The 23,417-nt window shown below is 42.2% G+C and overlaps 2 protein-coding genes across 6 annotated transcripts; both read left to right on the forward strand.

Moving 5' to 3' along the window:
• Positions 1 to 38: 38 nt before the first annotated feature.
• On the forward strand, positions 39 to 6,405 carry LOC136156199 (histidine--tRNA ligase, mitochondrial). Of its 5 annotated transcripts, none has more exons than XM_065918713.1 (14): positions 39 to 87; positions 188 to 338; positions 1,698 to 1,772; positions 2,158 to 2,277; positions 2,397 to 2,492; positions 3,316 to 3,441; positions 3,535 to 3,642; positions 3,833 to 4,006; positions 4,297 to 4,390; positions 4,727 to 4,854; positions 4,947 to 5,189; positions 5,347 to 5,463; positions 5,690 to 5,836; positions 6,254 to 6,405. In XM_065918713.1, the coding sequence occupies exons 2-14, from the start codon at positions 231 to 233 to the stop codon at positions 6,311 to 6,313; spliced, it is 1,596 nt and encodes a 531-aa protein (XP_065774785.1). In that variant the 5' UTR covers positions 39 to 87; positions 188 to 230; the 3' UTR covers positions 6,314 to 6,405. The 5 variants fall into 5 exon arrangements, with proteins under 5 accessions (XP_065774785.1, XP_065774788.1, XP_065774786.1 ...); XM_065918716.1 differs by having other exon boundaries at positions 5,690 to 5,777; XM_065918714.1 differs by having other exon boundaries at positions 3,908 to 4,006.
• Positions 6,406 to 8,046: 1,641 nt separating this feature from the next.
• Positions 8,047 to 14,836, forward strand: ZMAT2 (zinc finger matrin-type 2). Its single transcript, XM_065918718.1, has 6 exons — positions 8,047 to 8,100; positions 8,432 to 8,525; positions 9,467 to 9,590; positions 10,807 to 10,880; positions 11,326 to 11,471; positions 12,160 to 14,836. The coding sequence occupies exons 1-6, from the start codon at positions 8,083 to 8,085 to the stop codon at positions 12,301 to 12,303; spliced, it is 600 nt and encodes a 199-aa protein (XP_065774790.1). The 5' UTR covers positions 8,047 to 8,082; the 3' UTR covers positions 12,304 to 14,836.
• The last annotated feature ends 8,581 nt before the right edge of the window (positions 14,837 to 23,417 follow it).

Genomic DNA, 23,417 nt, shown 5'->3' on the forward strand with positions numbered 1-23,417 from the left:
ACCGCCCAATAAAAAAATCACTTCCGGCTCCTATCGGACGTGTGGAGGCCTGGCGGGAGCCGGAGAGCAGTGGAGCGGCTGTGTTAGGTGTGAGAGGTGTAGAAGCACTCATCTCATCTTTGGTGCTCGGCTTCGCCTCCACAGCGTCCTGTAACCTTTCCTGGGGTCCTGTCTGCCTCATTTTTAGGTCTTTTGCCTCTTGTTCCGGAAATCCTGCTTCCTGCCGCAAGATGCCCCAGCTCGGACTCTTACATTGGAGAGCCTGGACTGTGTTGCTTGGTCAGCTCCGGCGGCCGCCCGGTGCTGTGTGCATCAGGGCAGTCCGTTCTCACAGTCAGGTGAGCCAGACTGAGATAGCTCTGGTCTGTCGGGGCAGGATCTCCAGGTCTGAAAGCATGAACTCTCAGCCTGTACTCCCGCCGTATTACATCTAGTGCCCTAGATATACCGACACAGAGCTAAGGCCTTTTAGGATGCTTTATGATTGAATCATCAAAGCAATCTTGAGAGGTTGGGGTTATATTTCCATTTTATAGTTGAGGAAGTGGAGGCTGCAAGGTTAAATGACTTACATATGACTAGGTAGTAAGGGAGCATTTTAGTACAGGTCCACTATCCCTTATCTGAACCTTTTGGGGTCAAACACATTAAAAAAAAATTTAAGCAAAGAATGTGAACATTCCCACTAACGACCATAAGTAGAGTGAGTTCACGTTAGAATTTACCTCAAAATGAATCCCCCTCATCCCAGTTTGTAGTTTTCAGAGATTATGGATTCTTAGGAGGGGCTGTGGGCTTGGAGAACTGAATCCACCAAAGTATGAACTACACCCTCTATATTTCTGGAAGGGTGTACAGTCTGCTGGTAGTAAAATCACAGATTATGTTTTACCTTGGGAAAGACACTGTTGACTTCTTCGTAGATGCTTTATGTTATCATGACCAACAGGATGCATATCTTTTGTTATTTGCAGTCACAGCATCCTACTAATCTTTTTTTTTTTTTTTTTTTTTTAATCCATTCCTGTTTGTTCCACAGGCATTGTTCTCTGTTCTTGGAGAAAAGAGAATGCGCTGTACTTGGGCTGGTTCTCTTCTGTCTTCAAGTTAATTTTTTCCCTATCTCTAAGCCTAATGACCATTGCTATCTTATTAACAATTTTTATTTTTTGCTGTTTGAGTGGAAACAGAACTAGAGATCATATTAGTCCCTACTCCTAGATGGTCAGTGGTGGTAGTCTTGGGTTTCTTTGTGCCTTCATTGTTTTTGGGTGATTAAATTTTTCCATATATTTGAAAACTCTGAATTTGGTGAGGAAGCTTGTATGATAAACACCTGATCTTATATGTGTTGCACATACAGCTGGGTTTTTGGAAGTGCGCTGAGATTAGGATAGATAGCATAGTGTTCAGAGTTCCTATTGCTCAGGGCCAAAAATATTTGCAGGTTGGTGGTGCACAGGGCCAGAGATACCACAATCCTTGCCAGTATGTGGCTGTGCTAGGTCTTAGTTGCAGCATGCAAGATCTTTTAGTTGTGGCATGGGAACTCCCAGTTGCAGTATGTGGGATCCAGGGGACCAGGGATCAAACCCAGCCCCCCTTGCATTGTGAGTGTGGAGCCTTAGCTGCTGGATCACCAAGGAAGTTCCTCTGGCCAGAATGAGAGGATCTGTATCTCACATTTTTTCTGCCAGGTTGCAGAGGCACTGTTTACATCCCAACTGAAACCTCATCAAGAGAAGTCAAATTTTATTATCAAGACCCCAAAGGTAATACCCTGTATCTCACCGTGTCCATTAGAATGCCTTGGAGTTCTCCCCTCTGCTTCCCTTTCCAACCACTTTTAATGTTTTCATTTGTTTTGGCCATACTCTGTGTCTTACAGTGCAGGATCTTAGTTCCCTGACCAGGGATTGAACCCATATCCTAAACACAGAGTCCTAACCACTGGACCCCCAGGGAATTCCCTACTTTTAATGTTTTTTCTAACTAATTTAAAAAAAGTCTTTACTATTCTGGAGGTACTGGGTGGGGCTCATAGTCATCTGAATCCAAAGTGATTTCAACTCCAGACCTTATATTGTAGGTATAGTTTAACTCTTTGTCTTAAATGGGCTTGGTTTTGTTTTCACTCTGGCTCCTTTTGATTTCTAGGGTACCAGAGATCTTAGTCCCCAGCAGATGGTGGTGAGGGAGAAAATTCTTGATGTGGTTGTTAGCTGCTTTAAACGTCATGGAGCAAAGGGGTTGGATACCCCGGCATTTGAACTAAAGGTAAGAGGTGAAAAAAGTGCAGGAACCCCATTTCTTCACATGCCTTATTTCCCAAGGGGATTCTAGCCTATGTCCTGGACTTTTCCTTTTAACATGGCACTTGTGTTTGGCCTCTGTAGGAGATGCTCACTGAGAAGTATGGAGAAGACTCTGGGCTCATCTATGACCTGCAGGATCAGGGCGGAGAGCTGCTGTCATTGCGCTATGACCTTACTGTATCCTGAGTTCTGGAGGACTTCCCTCTCTCCAAACCCAGAGGGCATCTCTGACTAACCGGAAAAGAGTGGCTCTGGGACCCTATAGTCTTGTTGGCAGCAGTCTTTATTTCTGGTTTCTTCCAGAAGGCAGTTCTGCCAGCACAGCCTGTCTTAGTGCATTGTCATTTAAGTCTATAGTGTGTTAGGTGACCTTCCCTGGTGGTTCAGTGGTAAGACTCATACAGAGGGTGCACGTTCGATCCCTGGTTGGGGAACTGAGATTCCCCCATGCCATGCAGTGTGCCCCACCCCCCCCCCCCAAATAGTATGTCAGCATCCCTGGGGGAAGCTTGCCGAAATACAAATTCTTGACCTCTAGCCCCTGATGTTCTTATTTCTGTAGCTGGAGTGGGAGTTAGCAATCTGCATTTTAAACAGGTACTTGGGAATTAGGATGTAGGTGGTCCTTGAGCATTTGAAGAAAAATTGACCTAGAAATTTTAGACAAATCCAGGTTCTGAAGCTTGACTCTTCTAAGACAGTTAAGAATTGATCTGAGTGGGAGGGAATGCCCAGACTTGAAGTTCTTGAGTCATTTCTATCTCTGTTTCCACTGCTTTTTATAGAACTTGCAGTCTTGCTAGCTGGGATTCCTTCGTTGACACTATTTAACATACATTGATTGCTAAGCCATGGGTATAGAGAAAGGAGACAAAGAAGGTCCTTGTTCTAATTCTAGTGGATGAGATTTGATTAATAGAGCTCCAGTCCTCCCTAATGTCTTTCCACTGGGCCTAAACTTTGGATGCAGTATCCTTCTTCCTTAACCTATTTATGTGAGGTCCCTTTTGCTCGTTATCTGGCAATGAATAAAGTGAAGAAGATGAAACGCTATCATGTTGGAAAAGTGTGGCGGCGGGAGAGCCCAACCATAGTCCAAGGCCGTTACCGGGAATTCTACCAGTGTGTAAGAAACCTGATGGAGTTTGAGAATTCTGGGGGCCACGACCAGGGAACTGGCTGCTCAGTAATTTTTTTCCCATCTTTTTCTTTGCTGCAGGACTTTGACATTGCTGGTCAATTTGACCCTATGATCCCTGATGCAGAATGTTTGAAGATCATGTGTGAAATCCTTAGCGGATTGCAGCTGGGGGATTTTCTCATTAAGGTGAGGCCAGAGCTGAGGACTGAGGGGCGAAGTCTGGATTTGGCTCAATGCTGTCTCAAAACTGTCTCAAGACATAGGTGACACCAGCCATTGAGCCTATAGCTCTAGGATTTTCTTTGTACAAGTGTTGCATTTCATATCTATAGCTATATAATCATTCTGTGAAACTTCTGTCCCTTTTATGAGTCAGGAGAGTTGGGACTGCCATTGTTTTGATGGAGAGGTCATTGACAAGGCATTTGGGTTGCTTCCATTGAGTTTACAGATCAATGACCGGCGGATTTTGGATGGAATATTTGCTGTCTGTGGTGTTCCTGAAAGCAAGTTCCATGCCATCTGCTCCTCAGTAGACAAACTAGACAAGGTAATGAAAAAGACACGCTTCAATAGACCCTGCCTTCAAACCTATACCCTTAGAGGAGATGGTGGCCAGAAGTGAGTTATTTCTGGGAGGAATATAAGGAGACATTCTGAAACAAGACCTGAATTTTGCTGTGCAGTGGAGATTATGGCTAGATTTCCTAAACTGCCTCTAACTGTGTGGAATATAGTGTTAGCTACTCATGACATACCTAATGAATGAAACAAGATATCCTTTTCCATTTAGAGAAAGAGGGATCTTGGGGCTAGCCTAATGTTTGGATGTTTGTGCAGATGTCTTGGAAAGATGTGAGACATGAGATGGTGGTAAAGAAAGGCCTGGCTCCTGAAGTGGCTGATCGAATTGGGGATTATGTCCAGTGTCATGGTAAGAACCAGTGTTTTTATTTTAGAGGTAGGTGATAGAACCAGAGTAAGGGTGATCTGTGTATAACTTCTACCTCTGAAACAGCTCTTTTCCATAAATGTGCTAAGTTCCAGAGCCTGGTTTGAATTTAATAACCTTTTTACTTACTGTAACCAGTTATGTCTTCAGATATCAAAGATGGAGGTAGAAGAGGGAAATCTGGTTGGATATGATCAGGATCTTTTTTTTTTTTAAAGAAAATGAGGAGGACTAGTTGAAGCACATTAGGGTTAAATTTGAATGAAACACATCTGGGTGTATAACACAGACCTTATTTCTCCCTACATGTCTCCCCAGGTGGGATATCCTTGGTGGAGCAAATGTTCCAGGATCCCAGACTATCCCAGAACAAGCAGGCCCTAGAGGGCTTGGGAGACCTGAAGCTGCTGTTTGAATACCTGACTTTATTTGGAGTTGCTGAGAAGGTTAGCTGAATAGGGAGTTGACCTCTTGCTGTGTCTAGGGCTCTCAGGGTCCTGAGTCTTGTGTGACACTGACTATAACTTTGTCTCCACAGGTCTCCTTTGACCTGAGCTTGGCTCGAGGCCTGGACTACTATACAGGAGTGATCTATGAAGCAGTGCTGCTACAGACCCCAGTGCATGCTGAGGAGGAGCCACTGAATGTGGGCAGTGTGGCTGCTGGTGGTCGCTATGATGGGCTAGTGGGCATGTTTGACCCCAAAGGCCACAGGGTGCCATGTGTGGGGCTCAGCATTGGGGTAGAGCGAATCTTCTCCATTGTGGAGCAGAGGATGAAGGTAGGTCCTTGGTAGGGTTAGAGTGGGGCTGCATGCGTTAAAAACTCATGTTTCTGGAGGTGCAGTTGGACTGTTTTTTGATGATTGTTTTTGTGTTTTTGAAATATTGGTGCAAAAGAAGTTATTATTAGTTTACTTTCTCTCTCTCTTTTACTAGATTTTTGGTGAGAAGATACGGACCACAGAGACCCAAGTGTTTGTGGCCACACCACAGAAGAACTTTCTTCAAGAACGGTTGAAGCTAATTGCAGAGCTTTGGGATGCTGGGATCAAGGTATAAAGGAGCTAAAAGCCACACCATCTAGGTATATGTAGAATTCATGCACCAGGCCCACTTCTAGCTTATACCTAGGGTGGAACTCAAGACCTTTCCAGTCTTCACTGGAGTATCTTCTTAAGTACAAGTAGGCTAGGTACTTATTTTTTAGATATGTTTGCTCCTGGGATTTCAGTGGTATGCTTAACTTCTAAATCCCCTATTCTTACTTCACCCTTTTCAGGCAGAGCTGATGTATAAGAACAACCCTAAACTACTACCCCAACTGCACTACTGTGAGAACATGGGCATTCCACTGGTGGTCATTATTGGTGAGCAAGAACTGAAAGAAGGGATAATCAAGCTCCGTTCAGTGGCCAGCAGGGAGGAGGTGAGTCAGGCAAGCCAGAAATAGGAGGGACCAAGTGTTTATACCTTTCTTAGATTCTTTGAGAAATATGTATATTTTAGCTGTGGAAGTATCTCCAGGGTTAATAGTGATAGAGGTGAATGAGGCTCCATCCTGGGCAACCATTATAGCTGATGATTGGATGGATGGGCAAAAGGACAAGTGAAATCTCCATGGGTATTTCAAGATTAATCAACAAAACAGACATAGATTAGGTGTTTGAATCACTTTAGTCTTGAGGGGGTACATTCTCCAGGTCAGGTTGAAGCACATACTCCTCCCTACTGGTTGCCCAAGTAGTGGGAGCAGTTGCAGAGGTAAATGAATCCAGAAAATTAGAGGCTTAAGAAACTAGTATCACTCTCTAGTTTGTCACATGAAGGTTCTCTTATGTTTCAGGTGGCCATTAAACGGGAAAATCTAGTGGCTGAAATTCAGAAACGACTGTCTGAGTCTTGATCATTACCTGAATGCCATCTGCTGCTCTTTGTAGAAAACGTTTCACCTAGGACTGACTTCCTAAAGGACTTCACACCTGCTGGCCAGAATGGGTGACAAGTGTTTCTGGATCCTTATCTTTTCTGAGTATAGAACTGTAGCATGCCCTGAGGACTCCTAGGCTAGTGTGAGCAGCTATGCTGCATGGGCACACATGATGGCTGGTATGTTAAAGAGATATGCTCTAACTGCCAAGGCAGATGGCAGGTTTGAAATGCTATTGAATGCTACCAACAATGTGCTGAGATGGTTGCTGTCAGCAAGTCTCTGGGAAAGTCACCTCAGGTTGAGAGGATTCTGAACCATTGAGATCAAAAGTCATATATTTAGCCTTCTGCTATGGCTTCTGGAAAGTTTGTCCAAAACCTAGTCATGAGCTGTCCAGGGAGTTTTGGGGAGACAGCAAGGAGGGGAAATGACTGCTTTCTGTTCTGTTTGAAAACAGAGTTGCTATCCTAAGGGCATCGCACTGCCCGTATTGATGTGGCATCTCTTTAGCCCATTCACTGTTAATAATAACAGGGTGAGCCTGTTTGTTTAATAATCTTAAACGTTGAACTTAATAGGTGACCTGACAAAATGGAGATATGATTTTGGAGCCCATTACCTGTGCCTGAATCACTTCTCTGATTTCCATGTCCTGCCATGGAGGTGGCTGTTCTTGAAGTGGTTGTATAATATATTAAATAAAATTTAAATGGAGTAGTTTGAGTAATTTGTTATCAAGGAGTTGGTTTGCATAGGCCATAGAAAATGCTTGCGTGTACACTGGAGGATTCTGTGAGCTAGGAGTAATCTCCCTGGGGTGATGCTTCTGTATTGAGTGAAGGGAGCGGCCACAGTTCCCCCTCCCCCCAATTTAGAGATAGAATCACACCACTGAATCAGTGTATATCAGTCTCACTAGACATCTGCTAGAGTTCTTCACGGGAGTGTTGCTGGTACCCACCTTCCCAAGTGCGATCATGTTGTTTAAACTATGCCTTATGGATTGAATGACCCTAATGTTCTCAGCTGGAGGAAAAATGAGTGAATCAAAGGGTCGATCCCTGGGTCGGGAAGATCCCCTGGAGAAGGAAATAGCAACCCACTCCAGCACTCTTGTCTGGGAAATCCCATGGACGGAGGATCCTGGTAGGCCCCAGTTCATGGGGTCACAAAGAGTAGGACATGACTGAGCGACCTCACTTTAACTTTCACTTTTCAAAGGGTGCTAGCATTGCTTCAAGATAAAGAGACAAACTGCAAAAAGCGCTTTGTATATGTGCGTTGCGAAAGCTGCAACCTTTACAAACAGTTCAGTACTCTGAGGCTGTATCTTTAGTGCTTGTGGTGAAGCACTAACGTGAAGCATTTGAGACCCTATAACAGCGCTTCAGCCTTAAAAGGTTTGGAAACTCCTGAAATGCACGCAAGTTTATTAGACTAGATGAGAGAGCACTGATCTGAATCTTATTTTCCTCTTGTTAAGATGAGTTGAATCTACCTGTTTTGAAAGCCAGGGCAAAAACGTTTGCAGGCACCCTTACTTCCGTGTTGCTTCATACTTTCCTTGCGCATGCGCTACTTCCTCGGCGCGGAGGCGGGGCTGACAAGCCTATTTTCGAAGCCCTCCAGTTCTTAGCTCGTTTAGAACACGAGTATTTAAGCTGATTGGAGGCAAGCTTGCTTTACGGCTCAAGGCCGCTTTTTACGGCATTTTCCGGCTTCCCATTCACTTCGCAGTGAAGATGGCGTCAGGCAGTGGGGTAGGTGTTGTGTGAGGAGGCTTGGAGTCGGGGGTTGGGGGTGGTTTCTCGGCGCTGGATATTCCACACCCAATTGGCTTTCCGACACCTCTTCGCAACATAATGGCTCCGGTTCAAGAGCTCCCCAGTGAGGCTTTCGTGCAGGGTCTGAGGAATCGGGGAGGGCTCGGATTGGGGTCCTGAGGTAACCTTAGTCTCCTAGTGGTGTCCGGAGAGGCTTCGCTCTCTTCAAGTCCCGGGCCGCCTCGGCAGCGTGGACGCGGTTTCTTCAGGTTTTCCAGAAGTTGGACACGATGAGCGGCGAGTCTTAAGCGCATTTTTCTTCCCCCAGACAAAAAACTTGGACTTTCGCCGAAAGTGGGACAAAGATGAATATGAGAAGCTCGCCGAGAAGAGACTCACGGAAGAGAGAGAAAAGAAGGATGGTGGGTACTTGCTCCATCAAGTGCTAACTGTATTGTAGAGGCGATGCAGTGGTTGTAGAGTCGGTGGGGAGTTGAAATGCGCTGTCCTCCATACTTCTGTAATATCTGGTGGCAGAGTATTGCCTCCCTGGTTCTCGATTTCTTCAGGTATAAGGTGAAAGCGAGGAGATGGACTGAAGTGCTTTTGAGGTGCTTTCCAGCTCTGTGATTCTCGGCTTTCTTGCTCTGCCTTTGCTTGGCTCATTTAGTACTTTCCTCAGGTACAGAGAAGAGAGTGGAATCCTTAGTAGTGACAGGAGGAGGAATATTTCGCTGCTGTGTGTTACATCTATTGAAGAGCCTCTTTTTCTCCCAGCAGGAAACATGGTATTTAACCTAGCGTCTAGCACTGTTCTCTGTGCGATAGACAGTGTCAGGGAGTTCGTGCTCCTCTTCTAGAGATTCCACTATGTAGAAAGAAATATCTTACTTTCTCGTCTGTTTTCAAACAGTACATTCTTCTGCTTTCTTCCACACCAGATTACATACTCTAAATCTTTTAGTTTTTATGTTACTTGTATAATAGTACTTGGCATGCAACAGATTATTTCCTAAATATTGGTCTCCCTTTTAAGAGTGGTCTTGCTGTTCTTTTAAAAGTTTGCTTTTTGGGAAAATTCAGAACTCTTGCCTTCAGTTCAGTTAATTAATGAATAAAAAAATTGCTTTTAGATTCGTTGGCTTTAAAGTGGAGAAAAGATGTAGAGAGTTAAGAATTGCTTGTCATTTTTTTGTGTTGAGGTTCTCCTTAGCTGCTGCTACAAGTGACTGTTGTGTCGTTTGCTTCATGTTTCAAAAAAGAAATGAAAGTAGACCTCTGAATTTGGATTTTATGCATTTCTTTTCCTTTCTGGTTAAGGAACTCTAATAATGAAGGGACTTCCTTCCCCATTATATTTCAGGAAAACCAGTGCAGCCAGTTAAGCGAGAGCTTCTCCGGCATAGGGACTACAAGGTGGACCTGGAATCCAAACTCGGGAAGACAATTGTCATTACCAAGACCACCCCACAGTCTGAGATGGGAGGGTGAGTGGCTTTTCTTCTTTCTCTGCAGCCAGGAAGTGTTAAACAGCCAGGAAGTGTTATGCAGGATACCTGCCCCCAGAATAACAACCTTGTTTCCTGTAATTCCATCCATTTTCCTCCAGGGTCTCTAGTTAACATGTCTGTAAGAGGGGGTTACTCTGTAGGCTTCTTCATATTAGCACTGTAACTACTTAATATCTTAAAAAGGGATTATTTGTTCTCTTGCTAAAGGAAGAAATGAAGGAAAGGACTGCTGAGGAGATTTCTAGGGGAGAAATTAGGTGCAACTAGAATAGAGCCCAGAAACTGTCGGTGGTGAATAAAGGGAGTTGAGGTTCAAGACTGGCTACAGAAGTTATAGTTGTTATGGTTTTCCTGGTTGTGCACCTTCCTCCTAGACCCTTACCTTTAGGAAGAAAGGTCTCACAAGAACTCTGTCTTTTTGCCTAACACTACTACTCTGTCTAGGTGCGTTTTCCAGCAGGAGCATAACACAGATAACAACAAGTGACACTTCTCTGAGCTGCTTCTCTGAGTAAACTCACTGTTACCTTTCCTCTTTGTGTTAGTTATCTATTGCTATTTGTGTTAATATATTAACCCAGTATTTAGCAGCATAAAACAAAGAATAGCTCACAATATCTCACATGGGTAAGTAATATGGGAAAGGCTTATCTAGGTGGTTCTAGCTCAGGGTCTCTCACAAAGCTGCCATCAGGGTGTCTGCTGGGTCTGCATTCATCCGAGGTGTAAGTAGGGCTGGAGGATCTTTGTCCAAACTCTGTCACTTGACTGTGATTTGGAGGCCTCAGTTCTATGCTCTATGGGCCACTCCATAGTGCTACTCACAACAAAGCAAGTGGCTTCCCCAGGGCAGGTGATCTACATGAACAGACTAAGCAGAATGCATGTTTTTTTAGAAAACCTAATCTTGGAAGTGACACAACATCACTTTTGATATAGTCTGTTGATCACACGGAGTAACCCTGGTACAAATTGAGAACGGCCTACATAGGGTAGGAATATAGGTGGCATCATTGCGGGGGCCATCTTGGAGGTTGCAAGCCACACTCTTCTAAGAGCAAAGGATTTGTGGAAATGAGAAGTGTCTCCTCTAAAAAGAATTTTTACCTAAACATTATGAGTTTCTTGGCTGAAAGCAATAAAATCTTTATAACCAGATTTGAAACTAGTGCTGTTTCTTTCTGTTTTCTAGATACTACTGCAATGTCTGTGACTGTGTGGTGAAAGACTCTATTAACTTCCTGGATCACATTAATGGAAAGAAACGTAAGGCTTGGAGGTAGTTTGTGATTGAGGCTGAGATTGAATTTTGGTGATGGGGTAAGGGAGAGGGTAGTTTCTATTGAACTTCTTTTTTATGTCTGGGGCATTCTCTAGTTCCTTCAGCACAGGCCATTCTTTACTTCATTATTTAATGTTCCTGGAGTCCATGAGGTGAGAATCTGTTCTAGGCTCTCAACAAGTCCAAACCATTGTTTTCTCTTGGGCCTAACTGTTCCTATTGGTGTGCATTTGCTCAGTAAGAGTAGTTGAAAGCTGCTTTATCTTGTTATTGGGGGCTGCTGCCAAGAAGTTTTTTTTTTTTTGTCCTAATATTTTTTACTGCATGTTTTACGAGTTTTTGGTTTTGCTTTTAATGTCAGGAAAAGACTTTTTGAGGGACTTAAGAAGTTTTAAGAACCTTACCTTTTTTTCTATTGACCCTACCCAGATCAGCGAAACTTGGGCATGTCTATGCGTGTGGAACGTTCCACCTTGGATCAGGTGAAGAAACGTTTTGAAGTCAACAAGAAGAAGATGGAAGAGAAGCAGAAGGATTATGATTTTGAGGAAAGGATGAAGGAACTCAGAGAAGAGGTGGGCTCTACTATCCTTCTGTCTCTTCTTCAGCTTTAAATTTTATGTTATGAATCATGGGGAGGCTCTTTTCTTCATTCCACTCCCACTCCCAGAGGAGAATTTTGTCTCCTGAACTCCTATACATTAAGGGAAACATTTATTGCCCTTGTTTGGGACTCATAATCTGAAGGAAATGACTCTAAACCCATCCTTTTTTTCTAAACTTTCTGGGCCATACTTTTCTTTTTCTTTTTACTACCTGAGTTATTAACTAAGTGCACCTAGTCCCCATTAGGCCTGTGGAACCAGGCTGACTGGGTCAGAATTCTGTTTCCTCCATTTACTGGCTATGAATCTTGGACAAGCTATATAACCTCTCTGTACCTCTGTTTCCTCATAGAGATCATAGATGTAATATACATGAAGCACTTAGACCATCTCCTGGCATATACTCTATGCCCTGTGGCTTTTCTCCCATCACCTTGTTGTGAGCTAGAGATGAACTGGGATGTAGGATTGAGAAATGCTTTCCACAGGCTGAGACTTCTCTTTCCTGTCCCTTACAATCTTTACTGTGGCTTTTCCTCTGCTCTTGAAATTTTACTTGTCTATGTTTTTCTTCTAAAGATGGAAAAGACACTCACCTATCTCTTTCAGCAAGGTTTGCTCAGGAGTCAGAACTGATTCTGAGTGATTTCTCCTCTAGGAGGAAAAGGCCAAAGCCTACAAGAAAGAGAAGCAGAAGGAGAAGAAAAGGAGGGCTGAGGAGGACTTGACATTTGAGGAGGATGATGAAATGGCGGCTGTGATGGGCTTCTCTGGCTTTGGTTCCACCAAGAAGAGTTACTGAGGCTTTCTATGCTTGGCTTTTTGCTGGGCCTAACTGTGTGTGTGTGGATGTCATTTTGGGGGAGGTACTGGGGAAAGTTGGTAAGAGTGGCAATGGGGAGGGTTAGAGGGTGGGTGTTTCTGGTTTTCCTCTGCCTTGGGAGAGAGCACAGAATGCAAAGGAACATGCTATGGCATATTCCTTCAGCCTCAGTATATCACTGGAGACACAGGACCTCTGACCATCTGATTTCCCAATAAAGAAAAACCCCTCTTCTGAGGCTGCTTTCCCGAAACTCCCCTTGCATCTTTCCCTCTTCATCTGTCCAGCTCTTATCTGAGCATTCTACATTTATCCTGTGTTCTGCCTTTGTTTTAATTTTGACTCAGCCTACAGCAGAAGGGTTCTCTGGGTCCCCAGTTTCCAGTTGATAGTATATCCTTGACTGCCCCCTCCCCCCGCCAACCTCTCTCCATCTCCCTTGTGGTTCTCTGGCCACCTGTGCATGCATGTGTACTTCTGCCTGGATCTGTGGTATGTGCGGGTGCGTGTGCATGAATCTGTCACATAGAGGGAGCCTGAGCTAGAGCCTCAAGAGCATTGCTGCCTTGGGGCCTGGTGTTCTCAGCTTCTTCAGAGCATGTAACAGGAAATTAAATGGGATGAGTGGTGTGGTTTTTGTCTGGTGAGTTTTTTAACTTTTGTTCTTCATATGTAAAATCTGTTCAGCTTTTCCTGTTTGTTTCATTTTATTGAGGATTATTCTGTTTTTGTCTTCCTTGTAAGCAGGCTCTTGGAAGAACCTGTTTGATGCAAAAAAGAAAAAGGAAAAAACCTCATATGGGAGCCCTTGGGTCTCAGAGGCTGTTCAACATGTATAATAAATGGCATTGACTGGGCCTATTTCACATTTGGTGGGAACATTCCATATTCTTCCCTGTGTATTGTTTTTTTTTCTTCCCCACACTTTTTCTTCTCCCTGTATTTGAGCCCTGTCACTTTTTTTCTAGATGTCCTTCGACGAGAGTTATACTTCCCTCTGATGGGATCTGTGCCTGGAGGAGTCTAAAAAAACTTCTCCTATTTTTTAGCCTCCTTTGATCTGCTGGTTTTGGAACAGCAGAGCTCAGGGTTGAAAACTTAGTGTTTTCTTAACTATCTGCAGTTAGGCTAGGCACAGGGTTTTCAGTTTTGCACCGTTGACATTTTGGCCTGGATAAGTCTTTGTTGTGGGGGCACCCTTGTGCATTGTAGGATATTTAGAGTATCTTTAGCATCTACTCACTAGTTGCCAATAGCACCTTCTCCAAGTTGTGACAGTTAAAGATGTCTGTTTCCCCGGGAGGTTGGGATGGCTGGGCAGAATTCCTTCCCCTAGCCCCACTGAGAACCATTGAGAAGCTGCCTTGCCTAATTTGGTCTAACTTGAGCATTAGATGGCACAGACTGGTTAACTAAAGTAAAAACAACTTTGGTATTCCCTGGACCAGGTACTATGCCAGGTCCCAGGGATGTAGGGGGGGTGGGGGTGGAAATCAGTTCCTTAAAGTAAAAAAACACAAATGGTAATTACACAAGTTTTAAGCAAGTGAATTCTGTAACAATGTTAGTTGGTTCTGTATCTTGAAAAGTGGGCTCTATTTTGGTTAACAAGGCTGCTACCATATGGATTGTTGACATTTTCTGCCTCAACTAGCTCTTCTGACACCTTTATGTAGCATCTGAACCACTTATGAACCCCCCAGAGTACTATATACTCTTCCGTTTGGACTTTTCTGCAGAATTTCCTTAACTGTCAGACATATCTTTTACCTAATTGTATTTCTGATGCTGAATCTTGCCACTGGAAACACTGATAGTGTCTTTACCAGTTCAAAATTTCTCCTACAGTATTTGTTGCAGACATATTAGTTGGTGCTTTCCTTGGCAGGATTCTCTTCTACAGGTCCTCTGGTAAGAATCTGCCTTTGTCCCTTGGGTCCTTTTGTTCCCCCTTTCAAGACAGACTGGAGAATTTGTCAATGTGCTGAGTTCCTTCAGTGCTTCAGTATTCTTCAGACAGCTAATTCAGCTTGACTTCAAGTGATTTCCCTCCCATTTTGGTACTGGTGGAATCTGACTTCAGGTTACCTCTACTGAAAAGCAATTCTGAAGTCCACTTTCTCTATGTTCCCTTGGGACTGGCAAGTGGTTTGAGTTTCCAAGGGATCTGTCTAGCTCATGGGTGTTAGAGGGGTTCAAGCTGGTGAATTAAAAGTGGTGGAGGCAGGAGATGGGATGAAAATTTAGGAACCTAGAGCAATCCTAGAAGAATTTCTCAGAAGAGAAGCTTTCTTGATGTTTGTGGTCTTCCTAAAAATCCAAGGAAATTTTGCATTCTGATTGAAGAGTTTGCTGTGACTGGCCTACTTGAGTTCATGCATCCTGTGAGTTCCGAGATGCTGAACTTGTTCTAGGTCCTGGTAGTGTCTTCTGGGACAAGGTATCAAGGCCCCAACTATCATAGAATGTACATTCTGGTGGAATTGCCAATTAAAGTATTTAGGGAACAAAAGATCTGTATGGCTTCTGATGATTCTTTGGCTTCAGGCACCCCCAGGGCCTCTCAAATCTCTCCCATAACCTCCAAAAATTTAAATACAAAGAGTCTTTAATCCAGCAATTCTACTTGTATAAATATGTCCTAAAAACAGACTTGCTTATGTATACATACACATACAAGGATATTTAGTGCAGCTACGTTTATAACTGTGAAACATTTAAAGTAAAACTAGTACATTTATACTCAAGCAAAATTCAGCCATTACAGTATGTATGAATTAGATCTATATACATACTAAAAGCTCTCCAATACATGTTAACAAACACAAAACAATACCCAACAAACTAATCCCCAATAAGCCTACCTGCACCCCTCACTCCCACCAGTCAAGGCTATTGTGTGTATATTTATAGTGTGTATAGAACCGGAGGGATGCACACTGAAATAGTAAACATGGTTAACTGAAGAAAAGTAGGAATTGGCTGTTTACAGTGTACACAAAAGGAATAGTATTCATATGCAGTTTCTAATAATTTTCTTAAATAGTAACAAGTAATACTACATAACACCTGGGAACTGTGTAACACCTGGGATAGGCACCCTAGGGTTTACCTGGTTAGCTGCAAATTTCCAAGATAAGGCCCGAATTTGCAGCTTGTAAAGATTCAAATCTCCTGACTCAGGGCACTCTGAAAATTGTTAAGTTCACTTATCGGCCCCGTGTGGGGGAGGGGGCGGGGGAGGGGCTGTTGTCGGGGGAGCTAGAGGCTGGAGGAGACGTCAGAGACTAGGTGACTGCCGAGTAATAGATGTGAAAGAGCTCGGAAGCAACTGCGGAAGAGCTCACTAGGAGATAGGAGAGGGGAGACTTGGCCCTTACTGCTGTGTGTCCACAGGTGCGCATTCTCCAAGTATCTGGGCTGGGGCTGGGGATGGGGGAGCAGATGGATTTTCTAAGGTCGCCAAGTTAGCCCGGATCACATATACTCTGATTAATTTATTGTGACGCAACTCTTTCTCGGCAGTCAAGAGGACAAAATACAGATAACGTCCTCGGGCTGGCTGTAGCTCAGCGGTTCCTTCGAGTTCATCATGTCAAATTACTCTCTCTTGAGGGTGGTTCGAGACCCGCGGGCGCTCTCCAGTCCTTTTGCCGCTGTCCCACCTTCATTTTCCCAGTGATCCCGCTCGGAGAGAGCGTTTTGAGATTCCTACCCCGTCGGAAGCGCGAAAGTAACCACCTTTCCCAGTGCTTGTTTAGCTCCCATTCGACTAGGAACCGGGGATCCTTGGAGAAATGCCTGGTTCTACAACTGGGGCAGAAAATAACAGAGGTGAACCTAGCGCATCTTGGATTCACCTAGTAGTTCCCGGAAGTAAGGAAGTGCTAACCTTCCCCCACGCTCCCCACCCCCCCCAAAAAAAACCTTTGAAAATTACTTTTGATGTTAAGTAATGTTTGCGTTTTTGTTCCAGTAGTTATCCGTTATACTTCTGTCTTTTCTAAGTCCTCAAATAACTTTTCCATAGGTGGCTGGATTGTTTACTTTGTCAGCTATATCTTGACTCCCTCTTATTACTTACATGTGCTGTGCTAAGTCGCTTCAGTTGCGTCTGACTCTGCGACCCCATGTAGCCCGTCAGGCTCCTTTGTCCATGGAATTCTCAGGCAATAATACTGGAGTGGATTGCCGTTTCCTCCTCCAGGGGATCTGCCCGACCGAGGAAAGGAACCTTCCTCTCCTGTGGCTCCTGCATTGCAGGCGAATTCTTTGCCGCTGAGCCAACCCATTACTTACGTAAAGATCAATTCTTTTATTCTTTTTTTCCCTTTCTCTCGTCCCAAATTGAGACATACTGTTTTCAGAAAACAGTTTGCATACTCTTTCCGCATCCTTGTTATCCCCTTTATTTTACTTGCAGATCTACAACTTATTAGTATATTTAACACTAACCATCTTGATGCTTTCTGAATTTTCCTGTTAGTTCTTGGTTGGATGAAACTAATTTTCTAGTAAATTCCTCAAAAGAGGCTCCTGAGTACAGTATTCTGAGTTCTTGCATATTTAATGCTGATTTTCTATAGCCTTAGTATGTAAAGGACTTATTGGCTGGTTATAAAATCTTGGGTCTCACTTCTTTTCTGAAGGGTGTTTAAAAACTTGTTTGCTGCCTTTCTTGTGTGCTGTTGTGAAACCTTTTGCCAACCTGATTTTTTTTCCTTCCTAAATAATTTGGTCATTTTGCTTGAAGCCCAGAGGATTTTTTTTTTCTTTCAAATCTAATTGATTTTTCTAAGATACCTCAGTTCTATTTTTAATTTATTTGATAAAATTCCATACTGTTTCTATAGTGGCTGCACCAACTTATATTCCCACCAACTGTGTATGAGGATTCTCTTTTTTCCACATTCTTGCCAACAGTTTTTGTTTATTGTCTTTTTGATGATTGCCATTCTGTGGTGTGAGGTGGTATTTCTTTGTGATTTTGTTTTACATTTCCCTGATGATTAGTGATATTGAGCATTATTCTATGCAACCTGGAAGCCAGGTCAGTTTTCTTTGTTTTTTAATATTGTGGTAAAATACACAGAAAAAATTTACCATCTTAACCGTTTTTAAGAGTACAATGGATTTAACTCAATGGAATTAACTATGTTCATATTCTTATGCAACCATCACCACTACCCATCTCCAGAACTTTTTTCATCTTGCAAAACTGAAACCATATCTATTAACTCTCCACCCCCACCTTGCCCCTAGCTTCTGGCAACCACCATTCTACTTCCTGTCACTATGAATTTGACTACTTTAGGAAACTCATATAAATGAAATTGTCAGTATTTGTCTTTCTGTGACCAGCTTATTTCATTTAGTATAATGTGTTGTGGCATGTGATAGGATTTCCTGGATATACACCCAGAAGTGGAATTGTTGGATCATATGGTAATTTTGGACTTCCCTGGTGGCTCAGATGGTAACACATCTACCTACAATGTGGGAGATCAGGGTTCGATCCCTGATCCCTGGGTCAGGAAGATCCCCTGAAGAAGAAAATGGCAACCCACTCCAGTATTCTTTCATTTACAGTGGAATTTGTGATTTGTATCTTCTGTCTTTTTTTTTCTTGGTTAGCTTGGCAAGAGGTTTATCAGTTTATATTTTCAAACAACCAGATTTTAGTTTCATTGAATTTGCCACCTGTTTCCAATTTCATTGACTTCTACTCAAATTTTAAGTATATCTCCTCTAATTATATTTAAAGATTTCTTCTGCTTACTTTGGATTTAATTTGCTCTTTTCCTATTTCCTAAGATGGAAGCTTAGATTATTGATTCTAGATCTTTCTTTAATAGTATATGTTTCATTGCTATAAATTTCCCTCTATGTACTGCTTTTGCTGTATCCCATAACTTTTTTTTTTCTTTTTGGCTATGCCACAAGTGTGGAATTTTAATCCCCTGACCAGGGATTGAACCTGGGCCCCTAGCAGTGAAAGCATGGAGTCCTAACTACTGGACTGCCAGGGAATTCCCTGTATCCCACAAATTTTGATATATGATACTTAAATTTTCATTTCGTTCAAGTTATTTTAAAATATCTTTGGTGACTCCTTCTTTGACCCATGTGTTAGTGACAGGTCTGGTTTTTGTTTTGTTTTTTGCTATGCTGGGTCTTTGTTGCTGTATGGGCTTTTCTCTAGTTGTGGTGAGTGGGGGCTACTCTCTAATTGCATTGCACAGGCTTCTTATTGTAGTGGCTTCTCTGTTTTCAGAGCACGGGCTCTAGGGTGCAGGGGTTTCAGTAGTTACTGCAGCAAGTGGGCTCAGTAGTTGTGGCTCCTGGGCCCTAGAGCACATGCTTAATAGTTGTGGCAAATGGGCTTGGTTGCTCCATAGCACGTGGTATCCTCCAGGACAAGGGATTGAACCTGTATCTCCTGCACTGGCAGGAGGATTCTTTATCATTGAACTATCAGGGAAGCCTCTGCTTCATGTATTTTAATGCTTGTGGTTAGGACATGTGCATTCAGAATTGTTATGGCTTCCTAGAGAATTGGTCCCTTTTAAAATTATGTAATGTTCACCTTTTTAAAAAAAATTAATTAATTAATTTTAATTGGAGGCTAACTACTTTACAGTATTTTAGTGGTTTTTGCCATACCAATGAATCACCCATGAGTGTACATGTGTCTCCCATCCTGAACCCCCCACCCTTAATGTCCACATTTATCACTGATCATTTTCTTTGCTCTGAAATCTGCTTTATCTGAAATTAAAACAACTATTCCAGCTTTCTTTTTAAATTTTTTATTTTATTTTAATTGGAGGATAATTACTTTACAATATTGTGATGGTTTCTGCCATACATCAATATGATCAGTCATAGATATACATATGTCCTCTCCCTCTTAACCTCCCTCCCATCTCCCTCCTATCCTACCTTTCTAGGTTGTCCCAGAGCACAGCTCTGGGTTCCCTGCCTTTCTGGCTTTCTTCTGATTAGTGTTAGTATGGCATATCTTTCTCTATCTGTTTGTTTTTAATCAATATATGTCTTTATAGCTAAAGTGGGTTTCTTGTAGACAAGATATAGTTTGGTCTTATTTTTTTTATCTACTCTATATCATCTTTTAATTGACATATTTAGATCATTCACATTAAAGTGATGATTGATATAGCTGGATTAATATTTACCTTATTTGTATCTGTATTTGCTGCACTTGTTTTTTGTCCACCTTTTTGTCTTTCACTCTTTTTCTGCCTATCCTGGTTTTAACTGAGCATTTTATGTGATTGTGATTTCAGTTCCTGACCTCTCTTAGTATATTGATTATTCTTCTTCTAAAATTTATTAGTTGTTATATTTAAAACTAGTCTTACATTCATTTTCAAATAACACTATATCACTTTATGGGTAATTACGTACCTTATATCAAAGTCTTCCCCATTTCTTCTTGTCCCTTTCTAACATTGCTATCATCGCTTATCCATCAGCTATAACCATCTGGTATGTTATTTCTGTTTTATTTTGAACAAATTGCGACCTGCAATCAATTAAGATTAAGAAAAAAAAAATATTTTATATTGTTATTGCTCAGTTGCTAAGTCGTATCCTACTCTTTGCAACTCCATGAACTCTAGCACTTCAGGCTTCTCTGTCCATCACTATCTCCCTGAGTTTGCTCCAGCTCATTTCCATTGAGTCAGTGATGCCATCCAACCATCTGATTCTCTGTTGCCCCTTTCTCCTCTTGCCTTCAATTTCCCCCAGCATCAGGTTCTTTTCCAGTGAGTCAGCTCTTTGCATCAGATGGCCAAAGCATTGGAGCTTTGGCTTCAGCATCAGTCCTTCCAATGAACATTCAGGGTTGATTTCCTTTAGGATAGATTGGTTTGATCTCCTCACTGTCCAAGGAACTCTTAAGAGTCTTCTCCAGCACCACAGTTCAAAAGCATCAATTCTTGACATTCAACCTTCTTTATGGTCCAACTCTCACATCCACACATGACTACTGGAAAAAAACATAGCTTTGACTATATGGACCTTTGTCAGCAAAGTGATGGCTCTGCTTTTTAATACACTGTCTAGGTCTGTCATAGTTTTTCTTCCAAGGAGCAAGAATCTTTTAATTTCATGGCTGCAGTCACCGTCCAAAGTGATTTTTTGAGCCCAAGAAGAAGGAATCTGACACTTTCCACATTTTCCCATCTATTTGCCTTGAAGTGATGGGGACCAGATGCCATGATCTTAGTTTTTTGAATGTTGAGTTTTAAGCCAGCTTTTTCACTCTCTTCTTTCACATTCATCAAGAGGCTCTTTAGTTCCTCTTCACTTTGTGCTGTTAAAGTGGTATCATCTGCATGTCTGAGGTTGTTGATATTTCTCCTGGCAATCTAGATTCTAGCTTGTGATTCATCCAGCTCAGCATTTCACATGATGTACTCTGCACATAAGTTAAATAAGCAGGGTGAAAATATACAGCCTTGATATACTCCTTTCCCAATTTTGAACTAGTTCATTGTTCCATGTCCGGTTCTCACTGTTGCTTCTTGTCCTGTATACAGGTTTCTCAGGAGGCAGATAAGGTGGTCTAGTACTCCCATCTCTTTAAGAATACTCCACAGTTTGTTGTGATCCACATAGTCAAAGGCTTTAGCATAGTCAATGAAGCAGAAGTAGATGTTTTTCTGGAATTTCCTTGCTTTTTCTATGATATAGCATATGTTGGAAATTTGATCTCTGGTTCCCTTGCTTTTTCTAAATCCAGCTTGTACATCTGGAAGTTTTCAGTTCACATACTGCTGAAGCCTAGCTAGAAGGATTTTGAACATAATCTTGCTGGCATGTGAAATGAGTGCAGTTGTACAGTAATTTGATCATTCTTTGTCTTTGCCTTTTAGGGAGATTGAAATGAAAACTGACCTTTTCCAGTCCTGTGGCTACTTCTGAGTTTTCCAAATTTGCAGGCATAATGAGTAGAGCACTTTAACAGCAACATCTTTTAAGATTTGAAATAACTCAGCTGGAATTTACCTCCACTAGCTTTGTTCATAGTGATGCTTCCTAAGGCCCACTTGACTTCACACTCCAGGATGTCTGGCTCTAGATGAGCAACCACATCATCGTGGTTAACTGGGTCATTAAGAACTTTTTTGTACAGTTCTTCTGTGTATTCTTGCCATCTCTTCTTAATCTCTTCTGCTTCTGTGAGGTCCTTGTCATTCCTATCCTTTATTGTGCCTATATTTGTATGAAAATTTCCCTTGGTATCTCCAGTTTTATTAAAGAGATCTCTAGTCTTTCCCATTCTATTGTTTTCCTCTATTTCTTTGCATTGGTCACTTAAGGCTTTCTTATCTCTCTTTGCTATTGTCTGGAACTCTGCATTCAGTTGGGAATATCTTTCCCTATCTCTTTTGCCTTCTGCTTCTCTTCCTTTCTCAGCTATTTGTAAGGCCTCATCAGACAACCACTTTGCTTTCTTGCATTTCTTTTTCTTGGGGATGGTTTTGGTCACCACCTCCTGTGCAATGTTACATACCTCCATCCATAGTTCTCCAGGCACTCTGTCTACCAGATCTAGTCCCTTGTATCTATTCATCACTTCCACTGTATAATCATAAGGGATTTGATTTAGGTTATACCTGAATGGCCTAGTGGTTTTTCCTACTTTCTTCTATTTGAGCCTGAATTTTTCAATAAGGATCTGAAGAACTGAGCCACAGCCAGCTCCAGGTCTTGTTTTTGCTAACTGTATAGAGCTTCTCCATCTTCAGCTGCAAAAAATATAATCAATCTGATTTTGGTACTGACCATCTGGTGATGTAGAGTCATCTTTTGTGTTGTTGGAAGAGAGTGTTTGCTGTGACCTGTGCATTCTCTTGGCAAAACTCCATTAGGCTATGCCCTGCTTCATTTTGTACTCCAAGGCTAAACTTGCCTGTTACTCCAGGTATCTCTTGACTTCCTACTTTTGCATTCTAGTCCCCTATGATGAAAAGGACATCTATTTTTGGTGTTAGTTCTAGGAGGTCTTGTAGATATTTATAGAATCATTCAACTTCAGCTTCTTCAGCATTAAAGGCTGGGGCATTGGCTTGGATTACTATGATGTTGAATGGTTTGCCTTGGAAATGAACTGAGATCATTCTGTCATTTTTGACATTGCAACCAAGGACTGCATTTTGGATTCTTTTGTTGACTATGAAGGCTACTCCACTCCTTCAAAGGGATTCTCACCCACAGTAGTAGATATAATGGTCATCTGAATTAAATTCTCCCATTCCTGTTCATTTTAGTTCACTGATTCCTAAAATATTGATGTTCACTCTTGCCATCTCCTGTTTGACTGCATCAAATTTACCTTGATTCATGGACCTAACATTGCAGGTTCCAATGCAATATTGTTCTTCACAGCATTAGACTTTACTTTCACTGCTTTGGCTCAGCCTGTTCATTCTTTCTGTAGCTATTTCTTTGCTCTGCCCCGGTAGAATATTGGGCACCTACCAGCCTGGTGGGTTCATCTTTCAGTGTCATATCTTTTTGCCTTTTCATACTGTTCATGGGGTTCTCAAGGCAAGAATACTGAAGTGGTTTGCCATTCCCTTCTCCAGTGGACCACATTTTGTCAGGCCCTAAAAAGCAGGGACATACCCTTCAGCCACTCGACATAGCTGAATGACATGCCTGGTGCCATGGCTGTCCCACTGCTGGTCCTTGTTGAGCATTTAAACTTCACTGGCCACTGGGTGTTGGTCGATGTGTGGCTACATTATTCCTTGTCAAATGCTGTTCCTTTCATTAGATAGATCTATATTATTTTATTTCTCTCTGAAGTACTTTTTAAATATTTCCTGCAAGACAGATCTACAGGTGATAAATTTCTTCAGTGACTGGTTTGTGATAGAGTCTTTATTTTCTCCTTCACTTTTGAACAGTAACTTTACTGGATACAGAATTCTAGGTTGATGGAGTTTTTTCTTTCAACATCTAAAATATTCCATTCTGCTCTTTTCTTGTTTGCATGATTTGATGGCTAATTTTATAATTCAACTTGGCTGTGTAACAATCTCTAAATATGTGATCAA

This window comes from Muntiacus reevesi, chromosome 1, assembly GCF_963930625.1.
Source record: "Muntiacus reevesi chromosome 1, mMunRee1.1, whole genome shotgun sequence".
Lineage (NCBI taxonomy): Eukaryota > Metazoa > Chordata > Mammalia > Artiodactyla > Cervidae > Muntiacus > Muntiacus reevesi.

What these genes read in the sequence shown, in the direction of transcription:
- LOC136156199 (XM_065918713.1), top strand. Translation starts at nt 231, where the DNA reads ATGCCCCAGCTCGGACTCTTACATTGGAGAGCCTGGACTGTGTTGCTT. An exon ending in CAGTCCGTTCTCACAGTCAG is followed by an intron (nt 339 to 1,697) that starts GTGAGCCAGACT and finishes TTTTTCTGCCAG; the next exon opens with GTTGCAGAGGCACTGTTTAC. An exon ending in TTTGGGATGCTGGGATCAAG is followed by an intron (nt 5,464 to 5,689) that starts GTATAAAGGAGC and finishes CACCCTTTTCAG; the next exon opens with GCAGAGCTGATGTATAAGAA.
- ZMAT2 (XM_065918718.1), top strand. An exon ending in AGAGAGAGAAAAGAAGGATG is followed by an intron (nt 8,526 to 9,466) that starts GTGGGTACTTGC and finishes ATTATATTTCAG; the next exon opens with GAAAACCAGTGCAGCCAGTT. An exon ending in TCACATTAATGGAAAGAAAC is followed by an intron (nt 10,881 to 11,325) that starts GTAAGGCTTGGA and finishes GACCCTACCCAG; the next exon opens with ATCAGCGAAACTTGGGCATG.